The 19,796-nt window shown below is 42.9% G+C and overlaps 1 protein-coding gene across 1 annotated transcript in view; it reads right to left on the bottom strand.

Moving 5' to 3' along the window:
* The window catches only part of LOC119772739 (copine-8-like), a gene marked incomplete at its 3' end in the record, with an annotated part of 159,445 nt that overhangs the window by 63,533 nt on the left and 76,116 nt on the right, over positions 1-19,796 (bottom strand). The window contains exon 5 of the mRNA XM_038269334.1: positions 17,668-17,707. Coding sequence (XP_038125262.1) covers positions 17,668-17,707 — 40 coding nt within the window. The remainder of the gene's footprint in view (positions 1-17,667; positions 17,708-19,796) is intronic.

The following is a 19,796-nucleotide window of genomic DNA, read 5'->3' as shown; positions in this document are numbered from 1 at the left end:
CTAGCCTAAAGCTATGGCTAATAACAGCCTAGCCTAAAGCTACGGCTAATAGTAGCCTTGCAAGAACAAGCTTTATTAAAGTGCATTTTTTGTGATTCACAGGGAGCAGTACGCCGTCTTCACAACTCGGAGACTAATTGCAGGCGCTATGAACCGGAGCAAGGGTAAGATTTAAAGAATATGCTTTCATTCTGCGGTAAAAGGCAATGGATACTGATACCGATCATAGCTGTACATTTTGTTTTCACAGACCTCCTATTTGCTCGGAGCCATATCAGCAAGTCCAGATTTGCACGATGTTGATAAAGAAGACACTGTGTGTAAGTGACTTGTTTTAATGTTTTCTCCTTCCTTGTTACTGTGACTTGCATTTGATTTTGTATTCATACCACTCTCATTTAATTGTTTTCCAGCTGCCTGTGAGACGTATTTTGAGACGGTACGCAGGAGCTTCAGATATACGCAGCCAGCCAACACGTTGCGTGCGGAGGCTGCCAAGCAATCTGCTCGGAGTCGGGCCAGAAGAAAGAGGGTAAGACTTTATTTGGTGACTATTTTTCAGGTGCATTGATAGATGTGTTGTGTCCATACGCAGTGCGCTGATTCATTGTTTTTTTTTCAGCTGCTGAAAGTGGAACTCTGGAAGTCCGCCACCGTCGGCCTCATGTCCGACGAAGAAGATGGCGTCGTTGGAGGTGTGTCTGAATGGATTGTACGGTTGCCGCCATTTCGTAGGCCGGATCTCACTGAACTCTGTGTTAAGCTGCAGTCCCGGTTATAAGCGATGCCGATGTACAGGGCCACGCACTAAGGTGACCAGATTTCTGAAATCAAATCTGGGGACATTTCTTGCTCGTGGATAAAAATCAATACATCTTATCGAGATGAAATTAGGAAACGGGGACAGTAATGGTTTCATATATTTTTACATATTTATTAATATTTAAACAACAAAAATCAAGTGTAAAAGCCAGGAATGTGCCTTTCCAAACGTTTAGTATATCCTAAGATTAATAACATGAAGTGTTATTAGTAGAAAACTAGAACTGTGTCTCTGGGTTGGGGAAAAGTGGTGGGGGTGGGAGCGGAGGGGTCAAGGGTCATTAGCAGGGCTTTCCAATTTTGGGGGCCCAATGAGCTCTGCCGCCTCCTAAGGGGAGAGTGACATGAGGAAAAGAAATTTAGAAAAGTAAATACAAACATTTATTCTATGCCTGTGGCTGTCTGTTGAGACAGAGTTTCCCCACCTCTTCAAAAAAGTGCAACAAATACTTATTCTGTTTACATCTACTGTACATACCTATAAGAAATATTTTTTTTCTTCATTAACATAAAAAAAACAAGTAGTAGTCAAGCCTGCAGGTAAAGGTTCATATATGTTTCTTACTGTCACCTAGCCAGATCAATTCAATTCAATTCAGTTTATTTATATAGCGCCAAATTCACAACACATGTCATCTCAAGGCACTTTACAGTTCAACCAGATCATACAGTCAAATCGATACAAAGTTTTCTATCTAAGGAAAACCAGTTGATTGCATCGACTCATTGACTCAAATACAATCCCTCACACTAAGCATGCTTGTAGCGACAGCGGAGAGGAAAAACTCCCTTTGAACAGGAAGAAACCTCCAGCAGAACCAGGCTCAGTGTGAGCGGCCATCTGCTGAGGCCCACTGGGGTTCAAGGAGACAAAAGCAGAGACACAAAAAGCAGCTGTAAAAGGCGGCCCCGTCCAGGAAACACACAGCCAGGCAGACGAGCTCTGAGCCAGCTCCCATGCCAGAGGACGAAGAGAGCACATCCACTCAGTCAGAGGACCACACTGGAAAACAGGCCGATCTCCAACATCTATAAACAAGGGTGTTGATGAAAGCAGCACAGCTGATGTTTCTTTCCAGGATGGAGTCACAGCCAAACAGGAACAGACGAGGCAAAGCTACTCTGAGGAAAAGCAGAGAGAGCAGAACGTTAGAGATTGAACTAACAGATTCTGCAGAATAGGAGAACAGAGATAGAATGACGCAGAATGATGAAAAAGGGGTCCCTATGTCCTCCAGCAGTCTAAGCCTATAGCAGCAGAACTATAGCGATAGCTCAGGATAACCTGAGCCACTCTAACTAGAAGCTTTATCAAAAAGGAAAGTTTTAAGCCTAGCCTTAAAAGTAGACAGGGTGTCTGCCTCACGGACTAAATCTGGTAGTTGGTTCCCCATCAGGGGCCTGTGTGTCTCAAAGTAGCAGGTTCATTTTTCCTACTAACCTGAGTATACAGCCACTCTGTGTTCCACAGCATACTTTGCACACTACATCACTCAATATGTTAGTTTATCACTCAAATCATGTCAACGCTTTATCACTTGAACTTTATTAATACATATTATACATTTTAAATGTTTGAAACAGAAATATTAACTGAACAGGGTCTGAGGCAGTGGCCCTGGTAATTTGGGTAAAATAATATAAGAGAAGACATAGCAAGTAAAAAGCAAAATAACCTTTTTAAATGTCTTAAACAAGTTTAACCATTGAACAGCAGAATAGGCTTAACATCAAACAATGTATATAATCCAAGAATAGTCCATATTTATAAACAGCAATAACATATACATATATAATTTCCTTCTTTTCACAGCTTCTGTATTGTGCATTAAGGCTTCCTCTTATGTTTCCTGCTCTCTGCTTTACTCCTCAAAGTAATTTTTTCTCCCTTCTTGTCAACCGTTTTTTCTATCAGAGTTCCTAGTTTCCTCCTCTCTCATTCAATCTCCTTTCTGTCTTTCTATCTTCTTCCTCACTCCTCCAGCATCAATCTTACATTATTCTAAAACAGAGACATTATATAATCAAAATCACCTCCAAAAAAATTAGGATGTGCAACATGAAAACTTATTATTATTAATATCTCATCTAAATACTAAAAATGCTAATTACCACAATATTAGGAGCTACAAGCAAAAACCACATAATAAATGGACATTAAACAGGTGGTTACCTCTATCATTCTCAGATCATGTAGATCTTGTCTTATTCAGTTCTCCTGTTACTGACTCCTATTTTTTCACAAGGAACTTTCATATATATCCAAACTGAGCAGTAAAAAAGCACACCAAAAACTGGAAGTCTATGCTCATAAATCACAACCATAAATCATCAAAACAAATTGAAATAACTCTACTTATAATAACTATCTGAAATATAAACTAAAGGTCACCTATCCATTCTAAAACATCTTTATACAAACCCTTGTTGATCCCTGGAGAACCAGCGTACCAGATTAGCGCCTTACAAGGAGTTTTCAATCATTTTGCTACATTTTAACCCAGCGTCTTTTACTCATGCTCAACTCGTGGTCTTGTCTTACTTTTTATTATTGTTTTAACCTGGACACAAACCAAACATTCATCACAAGTTCAGCCCGATCAGAATAAAATTAATTGATTAACACACTTACCATCACTCAGCGTAGCTCCCCATCAGTTGCCACAGGTTGTAAAAAACGAACTTCCACTTCTTCTTCTTCTTCTGTTTTAAAAGTGATGCGCTCTTCTTCCTCTTTGTCTTTTAATGGCAGCTGACATCCAAAAGGATCATTACCGCCCTTATTGTGGTGCGCTCTGTTCCTTATCTTTATGTTATCAGCAGCGCAACCAGCTACCGTAATACCTATTTTTGCGCGCAACAGCTCTACCGTAATAACAGTCTACACGCAACATTTTTCGCCTCGGTAAAATCGGGGACATTTCCGGGGACAGCTTTAGCCGGGGACAGGTGGTCCAAAACGGGGACAGTCCCCGGAAATCGGGGACGTCTGGTCACCCTACCACGCACAGTAGGCGTCTGCACATCGGACCTGCCTCGGAGGGAATGCTGCCAGTTACCTCCAACCCCGAGGAAGCAAACGGACCGTTCACGGACTTGTAATTTTTAGTTACGCATGTGTTTGGATACGCGTTGTGTATAGTTGTGTGTGTTTTAATAAAGCTCTTTCTTTGCATAAACAGCTTCCTGGCAAATGTTCATTTCCTGTATAAATTCATTCATGTCCTTGATGGTAGCTTAATAATTGTGTAGTAGTGTAGGTTAACATAAATACTCAGCATATGAATGAATAAATATATGAATGAATAAATATATATATTTATGTAAATTTATATGTAAATATATATATATATGCCAACCAATCACAGTGGCGCTGGATGTAGGAGTTTGCCCTGAAATCGAAGGGTTGACGGTTCAAAACCCGACTCCGACTTTCATTGTCGTTGTGTCCTTGGGCAAGACAATTGACCTGCATTGGCTACTGACGGTGGCGCCAGTGTACGGCAGCCTCGCTTCTGTCAGTGAGCCCCAGGGCAGCTGTGGCTACAATGTAGCTTGCCACCATCAGTGTGTGAGTGTGTGCGTGAATCGGTGAATGAATGTAGTGTAAAGCGCTTTGGTCAAGTCTCCTAACTTGAATAAAGGCCCTATATAAGTACATGCCATTTACCATTTACCAATCACGATCGACTTTACTTGTTTAAAAAGAAGTGGTTCCGTCCAATACTCAGTAAGAAAATTAAAGCCTGGCGTGGCCACGTGTGGTTTTGCTGCCAATCACGAGCGATTTCACTTATTTAAGAATAGTGGTTTCAGCCAATACTGAGTAGGTTATTCAAGCCAGACCTGGCCAGCCGCGCGGGTTTGCTGCATTCATATGCTAATTAGGGCCATTAGTACAGCTGATCGCTCTCCACATACGTCAGAGTCCGTTTCCGACAATTTGTGGCACGACAAACGCGGACAAGCGCGGGTTGCAAATTGTCGGAAACTGACGAAAATCAGGGAGATCTGCGGGAGTTTACGGGGGTTTACGGGGACGAAAATCTCACTTTTCATGCAGTGCAACAAATAGAAACCTGGAAGACTGGAAATAACAACAAAATAATAATTAAACCACTAGGACTATAAAACATGGAGAAAGAAAACTAAACACTCAAAAGAAAACATAACAGAAGCAAGACTAGGACAGTAACTGGGAAAAAAAAAACAAAGAACACAGCAATATAAAAATAAAACCACTAACACTAGAAAACAAGGAAAAAAAGAAAGTCTGAACACTAAAAAGAAAATATAACAGAACCAAGACTAAGACAGTAACTGAGAAAAAAACCAAAGAACTCAGTAAACTAAGAATTAACCCACTAAAACTAGAAACCAAGGAGCAAAGCAAAAGTGGATACTCAAAAGAAAAAACATAAAAGAAACAGAAACCGGAAAGTTGACTTCCTTCTAAACTCTTCAAGATAAAATGTGTTTTTTTAAACATAAAATTATTCTGAACTGTAATGTCATTGCTTAATTGTGCTTTTTTTTTTTACAATTTTAATTTCTTTTCCAAGTTTTACTAATTCAGTCAAGAGTTTTTCGATTAAATATGTTTGATTTAGTGTTTAATGATGTTTATTTTAAAATTGTTATATTTTGAATTGAAGTTGTGGTGAATTTACTCCATATGTGTGCAAAAAGAACTGTTAAGAGAATGATTTGAACTTTAATCACACTTTCATTTGTTGTCCTAAAACACAGGCAGGTTAGCATGTGAACATCGTAACAGTCCGAAAATCCTTTCATTGAATAACATCAGTATAAACAGCATTTAGATGCACAAAGAACCGAAGACAAAATTATGAAGTCGTAATTAGGCATGAAGCAGAGGTGGGAGATGTGTGATCAACAAGTCATCTCTATCCTCCTTTCTGACCAGCAACTGAAGCAGGTTAGTCCAATCTGCACCTTTTAATTCACTGTGCAGATAAATTGGAAAATAAAATAAGAAAAATTAATCAGAAAAACAAAATATGAGAAAACAAGTAACTATCAATACCTTTTATAAAAAAAATTGCATAATGTCTTGGGTTTTTTAAATCTTAATTTATGAAAAATGTTTTTTCCTTTCAACAATAATGGTAACAAAAAAATCCATAAAAGCCCAACAGTGACTTAATAGGTTGTTAATTGCTGCAGGGTTTTGACAAGAAAGGATATAGTTTAGGAAAGGGGGACAGCAAGAAGAGCAAGGCATTGAAAAGAAGGGTATGAGGAGTTTGTTTACTACAGGCCCTCAACTTGTGTGCATGCACTGATACTGAGGACTTCATTACTAGATTGTTCATGCATATGTGTGTGTGTGTGTGTGTGTGAGCGGGTGTGTGTGTAAAAGCCCTTGACAAATGAGCCATGTTGTGTCCAGCGGGCAGAAAGCAGTTCCAAACATCTTTGCTGGTGCTGAGTGCAAAAATGGAGATGGCAAAAACACTCTGGCCTTTCCCTATGAAATGTGCTGCAAGCTAACTTGCAGCCCCAGACAATTGGTCACAAAGTCTTACAAGATTGAGGAGTAGGGGTTCAGGCAACTTATATTAACTGGAACAATGATGATAGTTAAAAAAAAAAAAAAAAGATTTAAAACTTCTACTGGTCATTAGGCTCTAACTTAAATCCCACACAAATCCTTCATTATTTTTTGTGGTGGTTATGGTGAGATAATCCATGGTAATCTGAGTTCCTATTTAGTAAATGTTCCTCTTAGCACGTATGAATTCTGTCCAAAAGGATTTTTCTAAAATTCTTATCTGTTCAGTGGTGCTTCAGGATGAGAGGTCAGCCTCCTCCATTAGCCAAGCTGACAATTCACTAGAACTTTGAGTTCTAGTGATGGTACAAATTAATTTAGTAGTGACTTCAATTTTCCCAATCTAGTCCTGTGCAGGAACTCTACATAGGATCAAAAAGGATCTTAACACTATCAGGAAGAGTGCTTCATTTATATCTTTTGTTTATCTTGAACAAATGTTTTTTTTCCTTCCTGTATAGGTGTATAACCTGATTATAAACCTTTAAGAAAAAGAGTTTTGCTGAAAAGCCAGTTCAGATATGCAGTATTCATATTCAACAGCTAAAAAAATTATATTTGAATAAAAAACTTTTAAGACATGCACATAAGAACAGATTGTGTTAAAATGCAGTCCAAGTAAGCATAGGGAAAAAAAAAAAGTAAGCTAACAGATGGCTGTTTAGCCACATTAGCACATATACATGTAGACAGTTTTCTGTCAATGCACAGACATTGCCAACAGAAATAAGTGCTGGGACCCGGGTTCCAGCAGAGACGGTTGCAGCCAGTAACAGAACATTTGGCATCTTTTGACAAGGCCTAAAGGATTTTAGATTTAGCAGGCGTAGCTCTATCAGAGAGACTTGCGGATTATTCCAGCTAGATGTGTTTGATTTTATGCTAAACAATGTGCAAGGTGTGAACAAAAATCACACTTGTAAGAGCATGATGTGAACAACAGGGTTGATCAAGTGGCTGGTGTTAAAATGGAATTCATTAGCTGCTCTTTGAAGAAAGACAAAAAATTCGGTTGACTGCTTCATTTGAACAGACAGAAATTGTCTATTTGAACTAAAGACAGAGAAGACTTAGACACCAGAATGACCAGCTTTAATGTATTATATTTGGAATAGTGTGTTTATGATTTCAACTTTTCTAATTAATATTTTGCAGGCCCTTTTCTGACTAAAATAAGTATTTCGGGCCAATTATCTAACTCTGCACATCTACACTTTTATAATAAGTGTAGATGATAATGATAATTATTTATAATAATTTCTGTTTTCAAAATAGTTCAAACAGGTTTAGATTGGATGGACAGTTGGGCGGAACAGCAAGAGTTTTGTTCATCTGACAGCAGCTTGTCAATATTTTCATTTAGACCCTGTTAAAGAAGCTCTGGCTGCATCTTTAAACGTCCAGCATGAAGGTTGCTGTCAGGTTGGGTGGAGGTTTGAAGAGGACCCGAATGCAGAGACTGAAGCTAAAGGTGGTTCTATTTCATCCCTATTGACCGCCAGAGGCGGTGCTTCAAGCACTGAATGATCATTCTTGCGCATGCGCAGGTCGAGTGCTAATGACAACAAAGTCAGCTGTGACCTGCCGGGGACCCACGTGACTCTATATAGTCACGTGGCACCCGGCAATCAATCCCTTTTGTTCTTCTCCCGCGCAGGTGTGTTGAGTACAGGAGTGTGGTCGTGTGAAGCTGGTTGCTTCTGTGTATACCACTAGTTTCCTGGCTGCTTGTTGCTGGTAGCCCCGTGACCGGGTTTGGTCGGAGTAAGTCTCGCCCTCCAGGGGCTGCACAAGCTGCTTTCACCTTACCAGATCTGCGGTGACTGGTAAGTTTTCGTTCTTTTCTCAGCAGTAGTTTACTGTTCGCTTTGATTTGCCACGTTAATTTTGTGGCTCTTTTGACTCACGGTAGCGTTTCTGCTCGCGCTGAGTTGTTTTCAGTTTGTTTGCCTAGACCCACCAGTAGCGTTTCTGCTCGCGTTGGGTTCTTCTATAGTTTGTTTGCCTGAACTCGCCGCTAGCGTCTCTGCTCATGTTGAGTGCTTCTACAGTTTGTTTATCTACACTCACCAGTGGCGTTTCTGCTCGCACTGAGTTGTTTTCAGTTTGTTTATCTACACTCACCAGTGGCGTCTCTGCTCGTGCCAAGTTCATCTTTAGTTAATAATCGATTTGCTAGTGGCTATTCTGCTCACGCTGAGTTTGGAACCTCTACAGGGGTTTTCCTACAACGGAGTCGCCAGTAGCGTTTCTGCTCGTGTTGACTTGTCGTTGGTGGCGGGCTGATCACGCCTTTCAGCAGTATGATGCTGGATAATTTATGCTGCTCGACCTGTCTGGCTCCACTTCAGCCCGACGACGGGCATGACTTGTGTCCCTCCTGCCTCGGTGTGGAACATCTCCGGGAGGCGCTGTCAGATGACGCTTGCCCCAACTGTCGTGTCATGCCCCGGTCAGTCAGACTGGATCGGTTGGCTGCACTGGAGCAGCCTACCGACTGGACGGCCGCTTCGCCACGTGCTCATTTGCCGATGGAAAAAGCGGTGTGCAAACGATCTACTGTGGCTGCACCTTCGGTACCGACAAAGCGTGCCAGACGGACCGATGCAGGGAGGTTGTCCACGAGAGTGGATCATCTCACTACTGAGCTGGCCCAAATGAAAGCCCTCCTCCAGTCCTTTCAGACTGCTGATGATCGTGGCACGGCTCTCCCTCCCGAGCAGGATGAAACGTCAGTCAATGACGACGATGCTGTTTCTGTGGCGGCCTCTGGCACCCATTTCTGTGAGGACCTTCCGGAGCTGGGCTCCGGGGCCTCTGGGTCTGACTCCATTGCCTCCCAGGAGGATACGGGGGAGTCTGTGACATCCGCTATTCGAACGGCTCTTGCCCGTTTACAAATTAGTGTTCCTCAGGCCCAGCCTACGGCTTCCAGCGCCTTCTTTAGGCGCAGTAGGTCAGAGACTGCCTTTGTGGTTCCTCCCTCGGCGGCGTATGTGCGGAAACTGCATGCTTTCTGGTCAGACAACGGATGGCAGCTATGCAGGAGGCACCCAAGGTTGGCTTGGGGCAGATGCCAGCGGTGGAACCGGGCATTGCCTCTCTTATTATCCCGCCTGATGAGGCTTTGCGGCCCAATGCCCGTTGTCCGCGTCCTCAGTGCCGTATTACCGACGACCTTCTCTGCAAGGCCTATGACTCTGGGGCCCGCATGGGTCGGATTGGGAACTCTCTCTCCCATCTTATGCTGGCCCTGTCTTCCTCCTTGGAATCTGTTCCACTGGATCATGCCACGCAAGGCCTGGTTGATGCATCTCTGCAGGCCTTTGCTCTTATGACGAGGGAACTTGGACGCTCACTCTCCACACTGGTTCATGCTCGCCGCCAGGTCTGGTTGGCGCAGTCACCACTAACTGAGCCTTGTAGGAGGACCCTCCGGGCCCTGCCTGTGGTCCCGGGGGAGCTTTTTGGTTCTGCGGCACTGGACGCCTTGGACCGTACAGCTCAGGCCTCTAGAACGAGGCAACAGCTGGCAGGGCTTCACAGACGTGATCGCCAGCCAGTAAGCACCTGGGCAACTGCGGGTCCTTCACGGAGGTCCTCAGGGCCTTCTCCTTCTTCCACTGAGCCCCAGGGTCTGTTACCAGGTCAGAGATCGGTCCAGAGACCTGCTCCAGATCGGAGAAACAGAGCTCGAGACCAGGCTGGGACAAGGTCCTTTCATCCCTTTCGAGCCGCGCAGTCTGGCCGGCGTCCTCTCGGGCCTTCGAAGGGCCGGGGGGCCCGCAGATGATGCCTTAGGGCCGGCGGTCGGTTATTTTTCCCCGGGACAGCTCAGCTTCTGGGCTGCCCACACCCCGGACTTGAGGGTGTTGTCCACCGTCTTCAATTCCGCCGCCGGCCACCTATCCCTGGCCGGGTCAGGATGACTGTGATCCATGACCCGGTGAAGGCACAGGCACTGAACCAAGAAATCTGCACCTTGCTGGCCAAGGGTGCTATAGTGCCTGTGGACCCCCTGCTGGATCCAGGGTGCTTTTATTCCATGTATTTTCAGGTTCCGAAGAAGACCGGGGGCCTGCGTCCAGTCTTGGACCTCAGAGGCCTGAATGTGTACTTGAAGGCCATGCCCTTTCATATGCTGACCACCAAGGAAGTGTTGCAGGCAATTTCCCCGGGCGATTGGTTCACTTCCATAGATCTCAGGGATGCTTATTTTCACGTTCCGATCGCTCCGCCCCATTGGCGGTTTCTTCGTTTTGCTTTTCAAGGGAGGCATTTCCAGTTCAGGGTCCTCCCGTTCAGACTTTCACTGTCCCCCAGGGTGTTTACCCGATGTGTTGCAGCGGCCCTCTCTCCTCTGCAGGCACAGGGATTGAGGATCCTCCCATATCTGGACGACTGGCTCATTTGTGCCGCGACGTGGGACCAGGCGGTTCGAGATACTCGGTTAGTGCTCAATCATGTGGGATGCTTGGGCTTGCAGGTGGACATGGAGAAAAGCAGTCTGACTCCCTCACAGGAGACTGTCTTCCTGGGCATTGCCATGGATTCCATCTCAATGACTGCTTGCCCGTCACCCCAGCGGGTGGACAGTATATTGAGCGTGCTCCCGGAATTCAGGCGCGGCATGGCACTGCCTCTTGTGCGGTATCTTCGACTCTTGGGCATGCTTACAGCTGTGTCCGCTGTAGTGCCCTTGGGGCTGCTGTCATTGCGGCCCTTCCAGATGTGGTTGAACAGCTTGAATCTGGATCCCACACGGAACACTTATCGTCTCCGAAGACTTCGGGTGGGGCCTCAGTGTCTTCAGTCTCTGTCCCAATGGAGGGTGAGGTTGTTTATGACCACAGGGGTCCCGCTCGGTTCCCTCCCGTGTCGTCGGGAAGTTGTGTTTACAGATGCATCCTCCACGGGCTGGGGTGCAACCTGGCGGGGTCAAATGGCACAGGGGACATGGTCCCAGGGGCAGAGCAGGGAACACATCAATGTCCTGGAGTTACAGGCTGTACTTCTGGCTCTTCAGAGCTTTCTTCCAGGCTTGCGGGGGAAGCACGTGCTGGTGAGGTCAGACAACACCACAGTGGTCTTTCACATCAACCACCAGGGGGGAACGAGGTCAAGGAAACTGTTGTGCTTGACTCGACGGCTTCTGACCTGGGCAGCTCCACGCATAGCCAGCCTCAGAGCAGCCTACATCCCAGGGCCGGAGAACCTGCCAGCAGATTTTCTATCCCGTCAGAAGCCGCTTCCAGGGGAGTGGAAGCTTCACCGAGAGGTGGTGGAGTGCATCTGGAAGGTCTTTGGCAGGGCGGACGTGGACCTCTTTGCCTCAAGGGACGTATTTCACTGTCCCCTTTGGTTCTCATTGGACAACAGCAGCCCTCTGGGCCACGATGCTCTGACACACGACTGGCCCCGGACCCTCCTTTATGCCTTTCCGCCATTCAGCCTACTTTTTCAGACTCTCCTCAGGGTACGTCAGGAGGGGCACAGGGTTCTGCTGGTGGCCCCCTACTGGCCAGCGAGAACTTGGTTTCCTCTACTGTGCGAGCTCAGCTCCGGCTCGCCAATGCGTCTCCCCTCCAGGAGAGATCTTCTTTCCCAGATGGCAAACCGGACTGGCTCCAGCTCTGGATTTGGCCCCTGCAAGGCCGGGGTCCACTTTCTCAAGATACACTGGGTCCATAGGGCATACAATGGCTAATACATGGGCGCCGTCCACGCGAGCTGTCTATGCTAACAAGTGGACGGTCTTTGCGACCAGGTGCCGTGATAGAGGGCAGGACCCGGTGCAGTGTTCAGTTTCTGACATACTGACCTTCCTGCAGGCATTACTGAATCAAGGACGGTCTCCATCTACCTTAAAGGTGTATGTGGCTGCCATTTCCTGTTGGCATGTTGGGCTGAATGGTTGTTCTGTGGGCCGAAACAAGGATGTTGTACTGTTTTTAAGAGGTGCTCGGCGTTTGCACCCACCCAACCGCCCTGTGGCACCGGCGTGGGACCTTTCTCTTGTGCTTGAGGCTCTTCGGTCCCTCCCATTTGAGCCCCTGGCGTCGGCAGACCTCAAATGGCTCTCACTGAAGACTGCGTTCCTTTTAGCTATGGTTTCCGCAAAACGTGTGGGGGAATTACAGGCTCTCTCCATAGCCGAACCCTGCTGCAATCCTGATGGCTCAGGCGTTACACTGTGGTCTGACGTAGCATTTATTCCTAAGGTATCACTGCCAGCAGGCAGTACCCAGCCTCTCCATCTTGCCCGGTTTGACTCCGGAAGCCCCTCTGAACCACTGTGTCCTGTTCATGCCCTTGAGACATATATCAATGCCACGGCATCCTTCCGAAAGACAAATAGCCTTTTTGTTTGCTACGCTGGCTCACGGAAGGGTCAGGCACTTTCTAAGCAGCGACTTGCACACTGGGTTGTGGATTTGATCTCAAAGGCTTATGCCTTGCAGGACTGGCCACTGCCGGCGGGAGTGAAATGCCACTCTACAAGGGGCATGTCGACGTCATTTGCTGCTATGACTGGGGTGCCATTGGATGTTATATGCCGTGCGGCCTCCTGGAAATCACCTAGTACCTTTACTCGGTTCTACAGGGTGAATGTGGCTGCGCCCCATCCGCTTCAAGGAATCCTGGAGCAGCATGCCTCTACATCACATTAGGTGGGTGGTGTAGTCGTTGTTCCTTGAATGTTGCTGATTCCTCATGACCTTGTTGATATGAGTCATCCAGTGCTTGAAGCACCGCCTCTGGCAGTCAGTAGGGATGAAATAGAACGAAAGTTACTACCGTAACTACGGTTCTATGAATCCCGGATGACCGCCAGAGTGATTGGTCCCTCGGAATCTCTGCTTTCGCGAGAAGATTGAGGGATTGATTGCCGGGTGCCACGTGACTATATAGAGTCACGTGGGTCCCCGGCAGGTCACAGCTGACTTTGTTGTCATTAGTACTCGACCTGCGCGTGCGCAAGAATGATCATTCAGTGCTTGAAGCACCGCCTCTGGCGGTCATCCGGGATTTATAGAACCGTAGTTACGGTAGTAACTTTCGTTTCTTTCAAATGTATTCATGCAAAAAAATGCAACAGAAACAAAAATCCAAAAACATAAATCCACTGAATCCACAAAATACTAAAAGCCAGCACTTTTTATATTATTTATTGCTTGATCTAATTTTACCCATAGTTATTATTTTTCTTAAATTTAGCTTATGTGTTTCATGGCTTCATAGTTATCTTAAGTTATCTATTTTGTAGTAATTAGATTTATTCCCATTAGTTACAGGTAAACCCTGTTGTTTCCTTTTGTTACTCTTTGTTTCCTTTCCTCTTAGCTACTTTGAAGCTCCTTCTATCCACAACTGCTCCCAATTAACTGATTGCTCCATTCATTGTCCTGTCTCCCATATATACTCCTCCTCTGCACGGCTGGATTCTCTTCATTTTTTTATGTATGTATCTCTCAATTGTATCCTTTTTTTTGGTTTTTGACTTATGTTTCTGTTGCCACCGAATTCATCATTAAACCTACAAGGCACCATCTCTGCTTCCATCTCTGCTTTTGGGTCTTCTACAATCATCCACTAAACCTGACAAGTTCAACAGGAATTCTACGCAGTATCCATCTGGGAAGGCTCCTTCAAGTGACATCTAGTACAGTGGGATAGGTAACCAAGTAGCATCTGCACCCCCTGTTGAGCTTTTATTCAATCACAGCTGTGTATCATATTCTACTAGCAGGGTTAACTGATAAATCAAACTTTTACCAAATCCAGGGACACCCAAACATCTTCCCCATCCCCAATTAATGACATTTTATTTGTTTCCAGTTAAGGCCAGCTAAGCCATCTTTGTTTTACTTAATCCTTCCACCTCTATTTGATGCGTTGACGTCATACAGGTCACTGCTTTTCATTGGTTCAAAACATGTGTCCAAGCTAATGCATCAATTAGCTTCTGGCATGTATTTTCAGTAGTAAGTGAATTCACATTCATTTTGCTTACAAGGTAACCCCTCAGCAAGTCTAATGTAGTAATTGTAAAGAGGCACAGTTACAAAATGTACACAGGAAATTCCATCATAAAAAACTGTGATATAACGAAGCGACATTGACATGTTTGATCTGCATCATCACTCTGAAAAAAGCCCATCTTTGCACTTTTTCCCTCACAGCTATATCTAAACAAGGTATGCAAACCATATGGTGCGGGGGAGACATCTGCTGTGATGGGTGGATAAAAGCATCCATAAAGGTGGCAAATGAAGCTGCCACTGGAAACACGGTAGTTGTATGTATTTATATATTTTTTTTCCTCTTTTCCCAGTTATTTATAGTCATGCGACAGTGGATGGACTCTGCTTAGACAATGGAGCCATCACTGGGTGCCAGATCTCCAATCCCACACATCCACAGTAACGACAGGGTGCAGCCAAGCATCCTCAGCCTTCTTGCTTTGAGTGAGCTTCTGCACTCACGCTGCTCAGAGCCCACAGTGGAAGCCGGAGGGCACGCAGGGGCTCGGGCTGAGGAAAAAAACTCCGCCAGCAGTAGGCAGAGGGCATGAAGCTGGGGGGAAAAAAACGAAGGGGGAAGGGTGCGGAGGTCAGGCTGGAGAAGATAAGCGAAACTACACTGGAAAAAGTATAACCTTGCTCAAATTAAAAGAAATGATGTCCAGAATATTTGACTTCACAGAATCTGAATTTAATAATTTGCTATGACCTGATTATTTTATATTGATGTAAACAATAATACTGCACTTGAGCCAACTTTAAATGTTTGCCCTGTTCCTAATGATTTTCTGAACATTTCAGTTGATGAACCAGACTAATATGTTGAAATTGAACCAACCTAATGTACTTACTTTAAACTAAATTAACATGAATTAATGTTTGTATTGACACTAGTTAATAAATTAAAAAATAACCAATTTATAATTTTCACAGTTCATTTGACTTTAAATCAAAAATAATTTCCATTTCCCATCTTACAAACTCTATAAAAAACACCTGGATTACTTTAAATGTATTTAGTAATTGTTAATATAGCCTTAAATGGTGTAAATCTGCTCTGAATGCATGCAAAGCGCAATTCACATGTGACTCAAACATAAAAAATGACCTGCAGGTCATGAATAAATATATACATATTGAGAGAAATCAAAAACTTTGTTTTGGGTTCTTTGTACGTGTATTTAGTTCAGGTTGAATTAAACTTGATGACTCAAAATCAAAAAAATTATGAGTTACACAATCAAATCAATATTTATATCCAATTTACAGTGACAGTCATTAGTTTGAATGAACAGTTACATGTTACACTTTTTTCAGTGTAGAGCAGAAGACTGCTTTAAGTTTTGTTGATGGTGACAATAAAGGCTGGAGCTAAAGATATAATAGATTTATCTATGAGATTTACGACATTAGGATTTTTTTTTTTACTAAAAAACATAAATGTGGTTTTTCACTGTTTGTTTGTTTTTTTTATGATCTTATTAGTGTGTTCCTTAAGGCAGTGGTTCCCAAAGATTTTCTTCTGGGCCCCCCTTTGGATTACAATAAAACTTCTACGCCTGTTTTTTGCTGTAGATCTTCTCAAATCTGGGTTGCAGTGTCACAACTGTCCATTATGCTCAGTCAAGCAAGCGCTGTTTTTTTTTTTTTTTCTTCATTCATCCATACCGCTTCCCGCGCCCCCCCCCCCCTGCAATGGCATTGCGCCCCCCCTAGGGGGCGCGCCCCACACTTTGGGAACCACTGCCTTAAGGGATCCTCTCTGCTTGGCCTAATCGAGCACAGTAGATTCAAACTCCCACCAGTGACTTTGAAATCAGCAGTCTGCTTTGCTTGGTCAGTCAGTAGGTCTTAAATAAAGGGAACATTTCCAGTCATTAAAAAGTGTAAAAACAGGAAGTCACAGTAAATTGAAATAATATTATTATTCTGAATTACATTAAATTATGTTCCTCCTACTTCCATATAAACTGAATGGTCAAGTAGCAGATAGAGCTTGTGTGTATAGGATGCGATAAAGCAAAGACTTTTAGAGTCAAACTAGCAATGGGTATTATATACTAGAGCTTCTAGTATACCAGTTTAATTCCGCTCCAGTATGAAGAGGAGATTGTTATATACACCTGGGGTTTCCTCTACCTGTTCTTGGTTGAGGGGTACAGACATACGTTCTGAATGATGAAAAAGAAATATCCAAGAGCATATGATGGAGCATTTGTGCAATTAATCTAACTGTTAATAGAGTGCTAACTGAATGTGAATATAATAGAATGTCTAAGTTTAGTTTGGTTTAGAAACCATTATCTCCGGCTATCTGTGCAGGTAGCAGGGTTATCAAGCTAATTGGTGGCTATAGTTTGCTGCGCTGCTCTCGGAAGGAAAGCAACACTAGACTACAATGGATTGGTGGCAACCTGGAAAACTTTGTCATTTATCATTTGTGTTTATTTTTACTTTTTCAGTTTTGTGTTATTTAAATTACTAGTGTAAACTTATCAACTCATTTAATTGAAGGGTATGTAAACTTTAAAGTACAACTGTATATATATTCACAATGTCTTCAATTGTCCACGCATTAGTTGGCATATATGTTTTGAAGTTTTTTACTCCACAACAGAAAAGGGAACGATCTTGTTATAGTCAAGGTTTGTGATAGACATTAAAAGTACACAAAGCCTTTTGGGCAAACAAAGCGTGTTTGGCCATAATGGGTAGCAGCTGATGAAATCTTTGAAGCATAGACATGGACAAGTGATGATTTGGGCATGCTTTGAGGCTAAAGGACTTTGGCATCTTGCAGCCTACGCTAATCATTTTCTTTTGACTAAAGTCAACTGTGAAGCCACTGTAGTAACAAAGCGTTTTCAGGAACTACGGAGTGTACACTTTATCTAAAAGCTTCCTTTTTTTTTGTTTTTACGGCACTAGGGGCAAATTTTTATAGACAGTAGGCTGACAGGAAAGGGGGTATGAGAGAAGGGGAGAGGCATGCGGCGAAGGTTAACAGACCCGGGTCATCCACGTCGAGGACTAAGGCCTCCATACATGAGTGGTGTGCAACAACCACTGCGCCACCAAAGCACATCCCCTCTAAAAGCTTATATATTTTGAAAAGTTTCCATGTTCCTTTTAAGTAAACATGCAGTTTCAAGTCATGCTGCAGCTGCACAGTACCAGGCAGATATAGTCCACTTGTGTTAATATGAACAACTGACTGATGGTTGAAGTAGGGAAGGAGACACTCACATGTTTAGAGAGGTTGTCACTCTTGCAGTCCAAATCATACCTGCAAAATAGAGCAAATAGACCACATGAGAAGTGAGCTGAAACAAAGATCTAAGCTGGAGATCTCTACAGAACAAGCCACCAAAACACAAGGTAGAGAATGTGGTCTAGAGTCAAACATGACCTATAGTGTAAAAGCTGGAAATACTTTCCATTATTGTTATTGCAACAATAATGGAAAATAATTCACTCTATATAAATGCGTTTCTCATGTCAGGTGTTCCTCTTCTATTCCAAATACATCACAGGTTGTCATTCCCCTTCTCCTCAGCCCTTTTCAGTCATCTAGCACCACTGTTTTCCACCTGCCTCTTGCTCCCCAGATAGTACTATACATATTCAGTGCATACACTCTATGCCATGCATCCCATCTTTTATTTCCAGCTGGTTTCTACTGTCTAATTCATTTGGTGCATTGCTTCTTTGATTTTCTTTAAATAGTAGTCTTAACATATATATTGTTAGACTTGTATTTTTATAACTTGCTTGAACTTATGTGTAAGTTTTTTACTTTCATGCATTTTCACAGATAACTGTATGGAATTTTGCTGTTTTTCCTGTCATTTTCATTTTTAGTCACAATTTCCAACACACAACTTACCTTTAGACACAACCTTGGGAATGCTTAAAACTTAAGACACTTGCTAAATATTTTACATAGTGCTTCATCTGTGATGAGTTTGTACAAATTATTTTTGAGTGCTGCACTCTGGGAGTACTCTAGCAATCAGGCTTTACTTTATTACATTTGCTGATGCACATGGTCGGGTGGGATGAAGTGATGCTGAGGAAATAGATGTTTCTCATACAGTAAAATCTTCTTAAAACAGGTGTTCACATTATTCATAATGACGGTGTGACACCTGGACAGATACTTTTGTGTAATATGCAAGTAGTGAGCAAAGGTGCATATTCCATAGGGAACAGGATACAATCAATAGACCAAAGAACAAATCATCCACACCCCCACGACAAAATCGTTGCAGCTTATGGAGTGAATTTTGTACCATTATTGTTGCAAGGAAAGAACAAATATTTAGAAAGAAAAATTTTATCCAGAAATAAAACTTTGAAAACATCTTAATTAAAATAATGCTTTTGAGAGTAATTTAGCTTATTCTTCATATTTATTTTTTTAAACATTATTTACTTTTTAACTATTTTTACATAGTTTTTTTATTTTTCAAATTTCCTTTTTTTTCAGATTGAGTGTAACTAATTGCATCCCTTTCATATTACCTTTTATATATTACTTCACTTCAATCTCTTGGGTAGGCTTTCCTCTGTAGGGAGGAGTGAAGATGTTTCTATTGTCTGCTGGATGTTAGGTACGATCAAGAAAAATGATACAACTGGCATACAATCTAATACAAACAGCATAAAAATAAAACTGTGAATTTCTCCGCTGTGAGATCAATAAAGCTCATCTAATCTAATCTAACTCACCATTATGTTGAATTAGTGGGAGCCCTGAGCTTGTTTCTCAAGCCGGAGACAATGACACGTGATGTGTGCTCCTGATGTCCAGTCTGCTCCGTAGCTTTGTTTTGGTCGCTGTAACCGCGTAACCGTAGAAAATCCCGCTTCACAAAGATAGGATGTTATAGATAGGATTCGTCTTGACCTGAATTAACCTGTGTCAAGAGGCGCAGATCCACCGACTGATGTAATGATGTAATAATACCGCAATTTTTTATATTTTTCAAAATAAAACATTACTCAGACTCTGATCGGCGATAAATTTTATATATATATATATATTGTTAAAGAAAAATTATTATTTTTAGTCTTTAATACAGTTAATCTTATGGCATGTGTAAAAGGTATGTTGAACACTCTCATTTTGAACATATTTCTTAATTTTGAACAAGGTTGTGTTAATGATTTAAAACTAAGCTATTGAGGGGTAAGTATTTAAAGCACCAGGCTATAAAATGAGTATCTCCTGGGGGGCGAACATTATTTGAGCCTGGAGGAGAGATTTCTCCCTGGTTTACAGAAGGTCAAAAGTCTTCCAGAATAAACATCTGGGATGGTGTGAAACTGAATACAATGTAGAATGTTAAAAACACTGACATTTAGTTTTTAAG

Source organism: Cyprinodon tularosa, unplaced genomic scaffold, assembly GCF_016077235.1.
Source record: "Cyprinodon tularosa strain WSP-4 unplaced genomic scaffold, ASM1607723v1 ctg728, whole genome shotgun sequence".
Lineage (NCBI taxonomy): Eukaryota > Metazoa > Chordata > Actinopteri > Cyprinodontiformes > Cyprinodontidae > Cyprinodon > Cyprinodon tularosa.
This window is presented reverse-complemented; position numbering and strand designations above follow the sequence as displayed.